Source organism: Chinchilla lanigera, unplaced genomic scaffold (assembly GCF_000276665.1).
Source record: "Chinchilla lanigera isolate Chin_1 unplaced genomic scaffold, ChiLan1.0 scaffold00073, whole genome shotgun sequence".
Lineage (NCBI taxonomy): Eukaryota > Metazoa > Chordata > Mammalia > Rodentia > Chinchillidae > Chinchilla > Chinchilla lanigera.
The window spans coordinates 96,447-109,510 of NW_004955474.1; the positions used below are offsets into that span (position 1 = coordinate 96,447).

Here is a 13,064-nt window from a genome sequence, read left to right on the forward strand (position 1 = left end):
GCGCCCCCCGTGGGGAGCTGGTCCCGGCCGCGGTGTCGCTCAGACTCGCCCGCACCCCTTAGGTTTCTCAGTGTCGCCATTTCTGAGCCCAAGACCTAATTTCTTACCGGTCTGGCGGCGGGTCCCTTAAGCTCCAGCCTCTGGCCTTTATTCTCTGCTTTAATGTTCGGTGGCGAGGTAGAACCCAGAGCCCCGACCTTCGGGGGCGCCCTCGACCCGCGAGCAGGGCCACAGCCCCAGGTTCTGCATTTTGTGCTGTTTAATCCACTCATTGAATGCCCTTCCCGATACGCTCGGTTTTGCAGAGACCTTTCTGTTGAAAAGTGCGAACAAGTCCTACACCTGTATAGGTTCATCTATGGATTTTGTTTGTATCGTGTTATAATTATAGTTTCATAATGTATGGTAGTGTCAGGTAAAAATAGCTACCTCTGTCCTTATAATTTAGAAATTTCTTGGCTAATTTTATATATGCACGCATTTTAAGCTTCTAGATGAATTTGAGTACTTTTAGGGTTTGATTTCTTTACAACTTAGCGTGTTGAAATTTTGATGGGATAATGCAGATTAATTTGGGCTGAAACGGTCACTGTTGTAATGAATTCTATCATCTGAACATGATGTGTGTATTGAAGTTTTTCTGTAGGTCTGTAAATTTTTACGTTTTATAAATTCTGTAATCTCATTGTGAAACATACATGTGAATTATCACATGTATGTGACATCTGTATAAAGTCATGTGATTTTATTGGTCATACTTGTTAAAATTGGTTGTATTAGACCTACAGTGTGGCAGGCTGATAGAAAGTGCCCCTCACTTTGTTTTTCTTCCTGAATGCACTTCTGCTTGTCCTCAATGTGCTTAATTTCACTTGTTTGTATCAGTACTGCTGTATCCTCCAGGTGATGGTAAACCTTTTAAAGTTTTCAGTGATAATGAACAGCTGGCTGTGGCTGGCATGCAGTATTTTTGCAACCACTGACCTATACTGTGGTGGCATGATGTTTTGTTGTCAGCTAAAGTGTTTCTCCAAATGGATAAAAGCACCCCAACTTTATTTCATCAAAATTCACTTGTTCCATGCCTTTGTCAATATTGTGTATGTGTGTCTATCTGATGTGATTTTCTTTTATGTTTCTCTGAAGTTTAAAGCTGTTGAGCTTGTTGATGATTATTGATCAGTTGCCATCTCCTATATAATGTAGCTATTCAGGTTTTTTGCCTGCTGTTCTTCAGCAGCTGGTATTTATCCTTTCCTTTCTGATTTAAAATGTTTCATCATATGTGAGGCATATAATTTCTCCCACTCCGTCGCTTCTTTTTGCACTTTTTAATGTTTTCATTTGATGAATAGAATTTTAGTTTTAATGTAATCCAATTTAATAATATTTTGTTTTTAATATTGATTTGTGTGGCTTTGAAAATAAGTTATTTCCTTTCCTAAAGCAACTTTTGAATGTCTTATAGATTGCTTTTATACTTAGGTCTCTCTTTCTTCTAAAAATGATTTGTTGTATGAGGAAAGGGTAAAATAGCTTATTTGCTACATAGATACCCTATTTTCCCAGCAGCTTTTATTCAAAAGAGAATCTGCTTTGTACTCCTCTGCAGTGCAGTTACTGGCATTTTTGTGTGTTTAAAAGGAAAAGATTGCCGGGGATATAGCTCAGCAGTGCAGGGCCTGCCTGGCAAACACAAGGTCCTGAGTTCGATTTCCAATGCCCCACACACACCAGAAAAAGGGATAGATCTTTTTAAACATTGTCTTTTTAGTTCATCAGCTGTACATATTCATCTGCCTGCTGGTCTACACTGATTTATAACATACAGTCAAGTGCTACATAATGATATTTTGGTCAGTGATGGAATTCTTTTACCACAGCTGTAGCATAGCATAGCTATGTAGTAAGCTGTGTCTAAGTTTGTGTAATTACACTCTGAAATGTGCATAACAATGTCTTTTCCAGAATGTATACCCACCTTAAATAAGTCATGACTATATATAGTGTATGCATATTTAGGTTACACATAATATATAATTCTTCATTATCAAATTTACTAGAACTCTTAATTTCATTAGTCAATATTTGGCACTGCTGCTGCTATGTAGTATGTTCATTTTTGATACAGTTAAATTTGTTCTTTTACCAAGAATTCTCTTTATGTTCCTATTACAAAATTACATTTTCTAAATTACCAAGACTGATGATTAGCTAATGGAGTCTTAGTCTCTTTTTATTTTACTTATGTAATACTGTATGTATCCTTTTTAACCTCAGCTTTTACATGAATACTATAATTTTACAGTTACTGAGGTATAATTGACATGATAATCTGTGTATATTTAAGGTAGATGTTGTTTGTTTTGATGTATGCACACAACTACAAAGGCAGCACCACAGTGAAACTGACATACCTGTTAATCAGTGTTTTCCCTTGTGCCCTCTTACCCTTTTCTTGCCCTCCACACCACCTTTTATTTAATGATTTATTATCAACTTATTTTGTTGAGCAAGATAAAGCACGAGAAACATCAGGAGTATATAAGGCAGTGGATTATCATCTCCAGACAAGGTGCCTAGGCTTTGACACCTCACAAGTAAACATGGAAAGCCAATTGGTCATTATTAAATCCTATTCAGAACTGCTTCATAGTGGTCTCCGTCAAAATGTCAAGTTAGGGGGCTGGGGATTTAGCTCAGCGGCACGGCGCCTGCCTGGCAAGCTCAAGGTCGTGAGTTTGATTCCCGGTACCGGAACACTCCCCCCCCCAAAAAAGTCAAGTTATATCTCAGTTTAATTGACTTATCACACATATCTGCCTAATGAGAGGGAAAGTACTGTTGTTAAGATGTCTCATTTCTTTCTGCACCTGTGTGTGTTTCTGTTCAAAGTTCTCTTGTGTATTCTGTGTTTCATTTTGCCAGTACTCCATGGCCTCAGGTCTAGAATAAATATCTTACTAAAAATTTGCCTGTATATAGAGAATTAGTGAGAATGGAGTTACCACAAAGGAAAGTGACAATGGATGACTGACAGGAAAGTGAGATACCTGAGAGTTCAGGGGCAACTAGGGCAATGTCTAACAGAAAGTATTCAGTTTACTCATGGAAGGGCTTTTCTATTTTATTTCAGAGTTCTTCTGTCTCATTCACTATATCCCTCTTGGTAGCTCTTCTCTCTAGAAGTTAATCTCCCTCCCTCCTGCTTTCACCACTCACATATTGTTTACGTGAGATATCAGGGCTCCAGGAATTGCAGGCTGGAATCAGAAATACTCAGAGCCTGTGCTTTCCCTAGTTACATGTTCTTCTTTTATTGACGTGAACATTTTTACTGGTTATGTAGTGTAGATAATATTTTATGTGTGTATAAGTTGTAAGTAGTACTGATCAATTTTGTTTAGTTTTCCCAATGTGTTTTCATGCTTGTCAGTTGTGAAGACTTACCAGCACATTCTTTTAGTTTTAACAATTTTTATTTTGTTTTATATAAATTTTAAGTGACATAAACTTGTATAAAACTCTGTTCTACAATTTAGTGGATATTTGCAAAAACATACTTCGTAAAAAGAAAATATCACTCAAAAATATCAGAGATAAAGGGAGGGAGGAGAGAAGGAAGGAAAAGGGAATTAAGGTGTGTTACGTACATGAACCAGTTTCCCACAAGGAATCTAAACATTAGGTACTGCAAACCTGTACTAATAAAAAAGATATGAAAATCAGTAGAATTACACTTCATATATTTAATATGTTCAGGAAGGATTGCTGTACTTGCTAGTATATTGAAGTGTGTAAATACAGTAAAATATATGCATTTAAATTGATGTGTGAAGTTTTCCATGGTGTGCTACCTTTTAGCTGTCTAAAATTGTGTCTCCTTGGACCACTGAACTTAGCATTACTTCTGAGCTTGCTGCACATTCTGAAGCCTGAACCATGCCACTATAGAATGATAACCTACATTTTAATAAGGTCTCTGATTATGGGTTGTAACTTTAAAAGTGAGAAGTACTTTTCTGATTTATGATATCTTTCTCATGAGAGATACATAGAACTTACCTGTTAAAATATAAATGCAGTATTCAGATATATATGTTGCTGTATTGATGCCTTAATTTTATATTTTGAATTTAAAATGTAGTGTGTACAGTAGCTTTGTGAATTTTGCATTATGGATTTTTCCTCAGAATTAGGTAATACTACAAGTGTCTTATAAAATAATGAAGGTCACTCACCTATGTCAAATGCAGTTTTAACTCATTTCATATTGGGACAGATTTTGAGCTCTGTCAGTGACCACAGAATCAAAGTGATATTTATTTATGTATTTATTTCAGGAAATGTTGACATTCAGGGATGTGGCCATTGATTTCTCTGTAGAAGAGTGGGAATTCCTGGAGCCTGCTCAGCAGAATTTGTATAGGGATGTGATGGTAGAGAACTATAAAAACCTCCTCTCTTTGGGTGAGTATAACTTCCCTATAGAATTCCTAATTCCTATCAGCATTAATTTCTATTCTTTTTTTAAACTTATGGTTTGTATGAATGAGCTTCAAGTTTTGATTTCACAGAAAAAAGTTGAGGGTTCTTAGTGTAGACAAGAAATTTTTTTATGCCATTCTTTCCTTTTGTATGCCCCTTTCTTGAAGTATTGTATACATCCTTCCGTGCATATTAATAATAATTTTAGAAATTTAGTGGTATAAAAATTGTTTCTTATAACTTACACCCACCCCTGCCTTTAGTTTTGATTTAGTGGTTGAAAGTAGAGCTCAGGAGCTACAAGTTAGAAATCTTTTATATAATCAAATGGCTGTCTAAAAATATTTTGGGGAAACAATGTTCTGGAATTTTCTCTCATGTCTCTTCTAATGACAACACTACTCAGAAAGAAATGTCTAGTTGCTGGGAGAAACTAAAGCAAGTGCCATGTTCCATTTTTCAATTAACAGGGTTAGCTGTCACTAAGCCATACCTGATCACCTTTCTGGAGCAAAGCAGGGAACCCTGGGATATAAACAGTCAAGGGACAGCAGCCGTAAATCCAGGTAGGTAGAAGTTAATGAAGCAGAGGGCACACATACAAGGCTTAAAAGCCAAGAAGAAAGCCAGGCTTTACAATATGAATTGAACTTCTGTTCTAATACAAATGGTTTTTAGAAATCAGGTTTATTCCTCTTGGTATCAAAAAAGGATTCTGTTGTCCTAAGTTCATTACACTCTTGATTCCTTTGTGGCTCCTTTTTCCCCTCCAGTGATCTCCCAGGTGATTCACAATAACAGCCAGAGTTCTTAGTGTCACCTGTGAGGGTCTGCGTGCTCTGACTGCTCTTCCATTGCCCCTGCTGATCTCAGAAGATCTGTGCCAATTTCTGACGGCATCTGTGTTATTCCAATTTAGTATATTAATCACATTGTAAAGAGGTTTCTCTAATATCATTTACGTACTTATTCACTCAAGTTGTCTCAATGTATCACTTTGTGTGTGATTATAATGGTTGTTCTCTGGAAATTCTTATGCCATAAAATGAATGTCACTGAAACTAAAAGCCAGTTCCTCATAGGCACATAATCATAGCTGAAAATTATACTTATCCATAATAATTGTTTAAATGGTATATCAAATTTTAAGAGTATTATATCCCATATATTTATGATCACTTCTGCTCTTTTTGACAACTTTGTATGAAATGTCATAGCCATCCTTTCACTTTCTTTTTTTATGTGCTTTGATTTAAAAAGAACCTCTTATAGACATATATTTAAATTTTTGAAGATTTATTCCAAATGGCCATTTTATTATTTTGATTGAGGTTTTAGATTAAGTTCAATTTGATCAAGTTATCCAGTTATGGTGGTGCATGCCTGTAGCCTAACACTTGAAGGCTGAGGCAGGAGAATTGTTGTAAGTTCAAGGCCAGCCTAGGTTATATAGCAAGAGCTATATAGTAAGACCTTGTCTCTAAAACAACAAAAAAATTTAAACAAGTTTCTGTAGAGGAAGAAATTAATACTGTGGTTATATTAAATATTTATGTAATTATTTTTCCTACTCTGCTTTAATTTGTGTTTCATTGATTTTTAGAGTTGACATTTTTATTTTTCCTATATTGCCTTTTTATTTTATGTAGGTATTTTGTCATTACATTGGGAATTATCAAAATCATTTTACAGCTTCAAGTAACAGCTTGAATTTCACATAAAAATTAAATTTTATCTGTATTTTTCCACAGCATTGTTTTTGTACACATAATGAAAGCTGCTTATGATGTTTTTATCCTTTTATTCTTTTAATTCTCAGTAAAGTTGAGAATGTCTTTTGCACTTTCATTTTAGTACTGTGGTATTCTGTACATATTTATGTATTTCCCTGAGATGCACAAAATTTTATGACTGGTGTTACTGTGTAACATTATTTTATGTTTCAAGGAGAAGGACTGATTTTACCGTTCTCAGGAGTAGGGTCTAGTGATAATGAACTTTTTTTTTCTTCTTCAGACAGGGATTCACGATGTGCTCTAGGCTGGCCTGGAACTCAGTATGTGTCCCACACTGGCCTGGAACTTGCAGCAGTCCTCCTGCCTCAGCCTCTTGAGTGCTGGGATTACGGGCATGTGCCACCTCATTGGGCTGCTAGTGAACTATTTGGGCAGTTGTTTATCTCAGAAAATTTTTAATATTTTTAAGTAAAAGGACAGATTTTTGCATGCCATGTTTTTATAAAATCAGAACTGTGTCTGTATTCTTTAATTCCTATCTTGATATATCTATCAAGGATCCTGCAGAAAAATCCACTGATAATCACATAGGAGAAATTCATAAAATTGTTTTCTTGCTGCTGTCAGGATGCTTTGACTGGAACTTTGAAACTGATTTTACTATGTTCCTTTTGAGTCTCTGTGTCTGTCCTAGTTGGAGCTAATTGAGCTACTTAAATGTAGATGTCTCTGTCAGGCAGTGCTACTTATTGAATTCTTAGCTACACCCTTTCTGATTGTTTCTGTCTAAAATGTTTTATCCATTAATGTTTTTGTTGTCCTGGGTCGCTTCAGTTTTCTTTGTTCTTATTTAGCTCATTAAGCATGCTTGAAATTATTATTCTGAATTCTTTGAAAATCCATAAATGGCATTCAGGGTTAATTTCTACTCTTTCATTGTGTTTTGATTAGGCCATTTTTTTTTTTTTGTTAAATTGTGTTAATTTTTGTTAAGATTTGTACACTTAAAAATCATCCTGCTGCATATTACTACGGTCATTATGGAAAACACTATCAAAGTTGCTCAAAAACTTAAAAATAAGGTTGAGAGTGTAGCTTATTTGTAGAGCACATACTTAGCATTCACAAGTCCCTGGGTTTGACCCCCAGAAATACAAAAGAGCAACAAATAGAGATAAAAATGGAAAAACCATATGATCCAGAAATTCTACTACAAAATCTATAGGCAAAGGAAAATAAGTTGACTTATTTGAGATATCTACAATACAAAGTTCAGTGCAACATTATTCACAATAATCAGCAAGTAGAATCAATCTAATTTCTCTTTAATAGATAAGATCATACAGTATATATTATACAGATACTATATATGATCTTATTCATACATAAGTGGGATAGTATATTCATATATAGGTAGATTACTATTCAGCCATAAAAAGAGATAATCTCATCATTTGATTCAGTGTAGGTAGTCATTCAGGACTTCATAATAACTGAACTGAGCCTGATGCAATTAGTATATAATCTGAATTATATATGCGATCTTAAAAAGTTCATTTCAGATACATGGAGAGTAAAATGGTGGTTACCATGACCTAGAATTGTTGGTGAAGGGTTTGAGATGATAGAGGATTATAGATTTCAGAGTACAACCTTTAAAAGTTCAAGAGATATTCTATTGCAATATGGTAAATATAGTTAACACATTGTACTCTTTAGACATGCTAATAGAATGCAGATAATCTTCTAAGAATAGAAATGATCATTATGTAAAATAATTTGAAAACAGCATAACATGCATAGTATATATGCACAGTTTAAATGAATAAATACCAACTAGAATTTTTGCAAAATAATAAATATTCATTTCTCAGGGTCTGTGGTTATTCAGTCATCTATGCTAGACATATTGTTACCTCTTAAACCTGTTTTTGTATGAGTCCTCCTTAGAATTACATTTGTGCTTTTCCAATTGAAAAGGCTTAGTCATATTTTTTAAGGCTCTGAAGTCTCTCCTACTTTTGTTGACTATATGTGTTAGTTTCTTCACTTTGCTACTGTACTCATTACTTAGATTTGGCCTCACATGACAGAAGCACTTACATAAAATATCGCTTTTATCTGCCATTCTCCATGTAAGGGTAAACAAAAACAGTTTTTATACAATCCCTGATAAAACCAGTATGTGCTTCATTGTCCTGTGTTTCCTGAAGAAGAAAGTGGTTGGGTATTGTGTAGTCACTACCCTGTAGAGGATGAGTTGGGGTTAACAAAAATAACTTTTACTAGTAAATTTCCTTCCCTCAAGTGTATGACTCTTCATAGTGTTACGTTCAGTTGGAGTGCTGTGAATTCCTAAATGGTTTTGAGAGTTCTAGGTAATCATCTCAGGATTTTCTTAAGTTCATGTATCTGTGGGACATGGAGACCTTTTGTTTTGTATTCTATTATTCTGCTGAAGTCCTCAGATTAGTATAATATATTAGATTTGTAAGCTATATCTACCTGAGTGGGATAATTTATCATTTTTGTTTCTTCAGCTGTGTCTTCTTATCATATTCAAGGATTTTTATCAGAGAAGGACAAGAAACATTCATTTGAAAAAGTGGTAAATCAAAGATCTGGAAATTGTGCCTTTAGCAATTTGCACTTAATGAGATACTGGAAAATTAGTAAGTGTGAAGATGAGAATCCATTTCATAATGGACATCACCAATGTATGACAACTGAAAATAACAGCAACTTCACTGCCAACAGAGATCAAGAACATGTAGCATCACAGAAAATATCTACATTTATACCACTTCATTTTAGTAATTCTCATCAGATTATTAAACCTGCCTTTTCTCATGCCAAAAGATGCGATTTTAATAAACATGGAAATATAATTACCCATCCATTAATGCATAATCAAAGTCCATATATAGATATTTGGAAAACTCATGACATACATAATGAAAATGGGAAGGCCTTTAAGGATAGCTGTGCTCTGCATAATTACCAGGATACTCATATTGAACAAAAAATACATCCATGCAATAAAATTATTGAAAAATTTAACCATGGCTCAAATCCTAGTAATCAACATTTTTCAGAGAATATTTATAAATGTGATACATGTGGGAGAGTCTTTGACCAGTGCTCACAACTTACTACCCATCAAAGTACTCATTTTCAAGAAAAGCTTTATAACTGTAAAGACTGTGGCAAAGCTTTTGTTGATGACTTTACCTTTAATCAACATCAGTGCATTCATACTGGAGAGAAGTCCTGCAAACCTAAAGATAATAATAAAGCCTTTAAACATTGCTTAACCACTATTGAACAACAGTTAGATTTCACTGGAGAGAAATCCTACAATTGTAAAAATTCTGACAAAATGTTAATTCAAACCTCAACATTTACTGAGCACCAGACACTTCATACTGGAGGTATAGAGAAACCTTATAAATGTAGAAAATCTGGAAAAGCCTATGTTCAGAAGTCAGTACTTACTGAACACCAGAGAATACATACTAAAAAGAAATCCTACAAATGTAAAGTATGTGACAAAACTTTTAGCCAAATTTCACCTCTTACACAGCACCAGAGAATACATACTGGAGAGAAACCTTACAGTTGTAAAGAATGTGGCAAAGCCTTTAGATACTGCACAACCATTATTCGACACCAAAGAATTCATACTGGAGAAAAACCCTACAAGTGTAAAGAATGTGGCAAAGCCTTCATTCAGAGGTCAACACTTATTCAACACCAGAGAATTCATACTAAAGAGAAGCCCTACAAATGTACAAAATGTGACAAAACCTTTAATCAAACTTCACATCTTACTCGCCACCAGAGAACACATACAGGAGAGAAACCTTACAAATGTAAAGAATGTGGAAAAGCATTTAGATATTGTACAACCATTACTCGACACCAAAGAATTCATACTGGAGAGAAACCCTACAAATGTGAAGAATGTGGGAAATCCTTTAATCAAAGTTCAACACTTACTCAACACCAGAGAATTCATACAGGAGAGAAACCCTACAAATGTAAACAATGTGGCAAAGCGTTTGATCGAAGGTCAAATCTTAGTAACCATGAGAGAATACATAGTGGAGAGAAACCATACAAATGTAAAGAATGTGGCAAAGCTTTTAAGTATTGTTCAACCATTATTGGACACCAAAGAATTCATACTGGAGAGAAACCCTACAAGTGTAAAGAATGTGGTAAAGCCTTTAATCAAAGCTCAACCCTTACTAAACACCAGAGAATTCATACTGGAGAAAAACCCTATAAATGCACGGAATGTGACAAAACTTTCAATCAAATTTCTCATCTTTCTCGGCACCAAAGAACGCACATTTCCAATCTCACACAGCATCAGTAAATTCATGTTAGATAAAAATCCTCTAAAGGTAAATCTGGCAAAGCCTGAAACAATTTTTCACATTTTAATCAACATGAGAGAATTTATACTGCAGAAAAACATGACAAATGCAAGGCATATGAAAAAGTCTTTTGTAGACCTTCAGTCTTCATTGAACATGAGAGGATACAGATTTTATTAAAATGTTACATATGTATTGACTGGAGAGACTGATAATAATATGCACTTCATAACATCAAAATATTTATTTTGGAAAAAATCATGTAAAGGTATAGGCTAGCCTTCATTCAGATCTCCAAACATAATGTGAGATTTGTTACTAGGGATAAATCATACAAATAGGAAAATGTGGCAAATAAGAACTTTTGCTTAGAATATACTAGGTATTATTAATTGATAGTCTTACATATTCACACATATCAGAGAATAATACAGATTACTCCTCTCTAAAGGAGTATGTTGATTGTAAGTCTATTGACTACATAGCCTCATTTTTGAAAACTGGACAAAGAATATCTTCCAAATAGGATATTGTATTAGAAAAAGATAGGTTTTTGCCAGTTTTGAAAGTGTTTCTCAGAGAATATAGAATGAATTTTGGATTTGCTAGAGATTATATATAACCTTGAAGTTTTTAAATAAGTTAAATATTCCTAATGTGTTAAAAATATTGAGTGCTGAGTGGCGTATTATTCTAACCTAGGCATTAAATTCTTCCTTCTTACTGAAGGTTGCTGTTAAAAGATGATGATGTTTACTGGGTAAACAGCACAATAACTTTTCTAGTAATATTTTACCTAGGGTCATTAAACTTCAAATAATCTGTACACAATTACTCCTGTAAGTCATATTTTATTCTTTTTTGTTATAACTGACAATTTTTGGTGGTTATAGAAATGTAAATGATAAACCCTTCATTTATGAATCCTTAATTACATTTATGAATTTTTGCCCTTAAATTATTCTTTATGTGTCATCCATTGGAGATACAAAGCACACAGAATCCTTGGTTTTAATAATTTACCTTAACTAAAATACACATTTCTACATCTCCAGGCATGGGAGAATTGTAGAGTTATTAGTTCTTTGTGATTGCCTATTAAAATAGTATGAAACAAAGATAATTTCAAAATGTTCCATATTTTACTTAAAAAAATTTCTTTTCACTTATCATGAACAACTTCTGTTTTGCCTACACTGAATTCATTTCCCAAGATACTGTTCCTGTTTTAGAATCTTCTTATGGTAAATCTGATTCTTTTAAATTTTTCTATTACTCATGTAATACCTAATGTGGCTTACTTGATCAAAATTTATAGGATACTATATCTTATATAATTGGATGCTTCTACATTTGGTACATATATATTTATGATTGTTACCTCTTTCTCTTGCAGTTTTCCCCTAACAAAAATATAGTGACCTTCTTTATCTCTTTTGATCATTGTTGGTTTGAAGTTCATATTTTCTGCAAACAGAATAGCTACTTATGCATTTTTGTGGGTTCCTTTCACATGGAATATTGTTTTCCATTCTTTGACTTTCAGTCTGTGGATTTCCTTTTGCGTTAAAATGCATTTCTTGTATTCAGCATATTGTTGGATTTTATTTCTTGATCCACTCTGCCAGTCTGTTTCTTTTGACTGGTGAATTGAGGCCATTTGTATTTATGGTTATTAATGATATATTGATTTATCCTTGTCGTGTTATTTTCCCACTGTTGGTTTTGTGCTTTCCCCTCTTTTTAACTGCTTACTTTGCTTGTAGTTCTTTTTTATTGTTGGTCTTGAGATTGTAGTCACTTTTACGTCTTTGTACAATATCTTTCAGTAGTCTTTGTATGATTGTTTTGGCGTTCATGAATTTCTTCAGTCGATTTTTGTCATGGAAGTATCTTATTTCTCCATCAATTTTGAAGGATCATTTTGCAGGGTACATCAATCTGGGTTGGAAGTTGTTTTCTTTCAGGACCTGAAATGCTTCACTCAAGCTCTTCTTGACTTGATGGTCTGTGCTGGGAAGTCTGCCATGATTGTGATGGGCTTTCCTTCATAGGTGATCTGTTTCTTTTCTGTAACAGCTTTTAATATCCTTTTCTTTTGCTCAATTTCTGGGATCCTGATTATGTGTCTGGGTGTACATTTATTTTGGTTATGCCTAATTGGGGTTGTATGTGCCTCTTACATGTGTATAAGGTTCTTGTCCCACATTTGGGAAATTTTCTGCTATTACTACTGCAAATAGTCTTTTTATGTCATTCATGTTCTCTTGCTCTTTTGTTGACACCTATCAGCCTTGTATTGTTTTTCTTTGCATGTTCTTGCAACTGTTGATTTGTTATTTGCAGTTCCTTTGTTCTTTTTAGGAGATCTTTTCTTCCATGATCACTAGCTGCAGTGATCTTCAAGGTCTGAGGGTCTATCTTCCGTTTCATTCAAGCAATTCTTTCAGCTTTCAAT

General features: G+C 34.2%; 1 protein-coding gene across 3 annotated transcripts in view; it reads left to right on the forward strand.

Annotated features, from left to right (window-relative positions):
• Positions 1 to 10,706, forward strand: part of LOC102003121 (zinc finger protein 93-like) — an 11,373-nt gene extending 667 nt beyond the window's left edge. The window contains exons 1-4 of one of the 3 annotated variants that reach the window (XM_005401299.2): positions 7 to 240; positions 4,344 to 4,470; positions 4,959 to 5,054; positions 8,765 to 10,706. In XM_005401299.2, the coding sequence (XP_005401356.1) occupies positions 163 to 240; positions 4,344 to 4,470; positions 4,959 to 5,054; positions 8,765 to 10,605 (2,142 nt within the window). In that variant the 5' untranslated portion in view covers positions 7 to 162 and the 3' untranslated portion in view covers positions 10,606 to 10,706. Of the gene's footprint in view, positions 1 to 6; positions 241 to 301; positions 416 to 4,343; positions 4,471 to 4,958; positions 5,055 to 8,764 lie in introns of those variants that run through there. The other 2 variants (XM_013502776.1, XM_013502775.1) reach the window with 2 other exon arrangements.
• Positions 10,707 to 13,064: the final 2,358 nt, after the last annotated feature.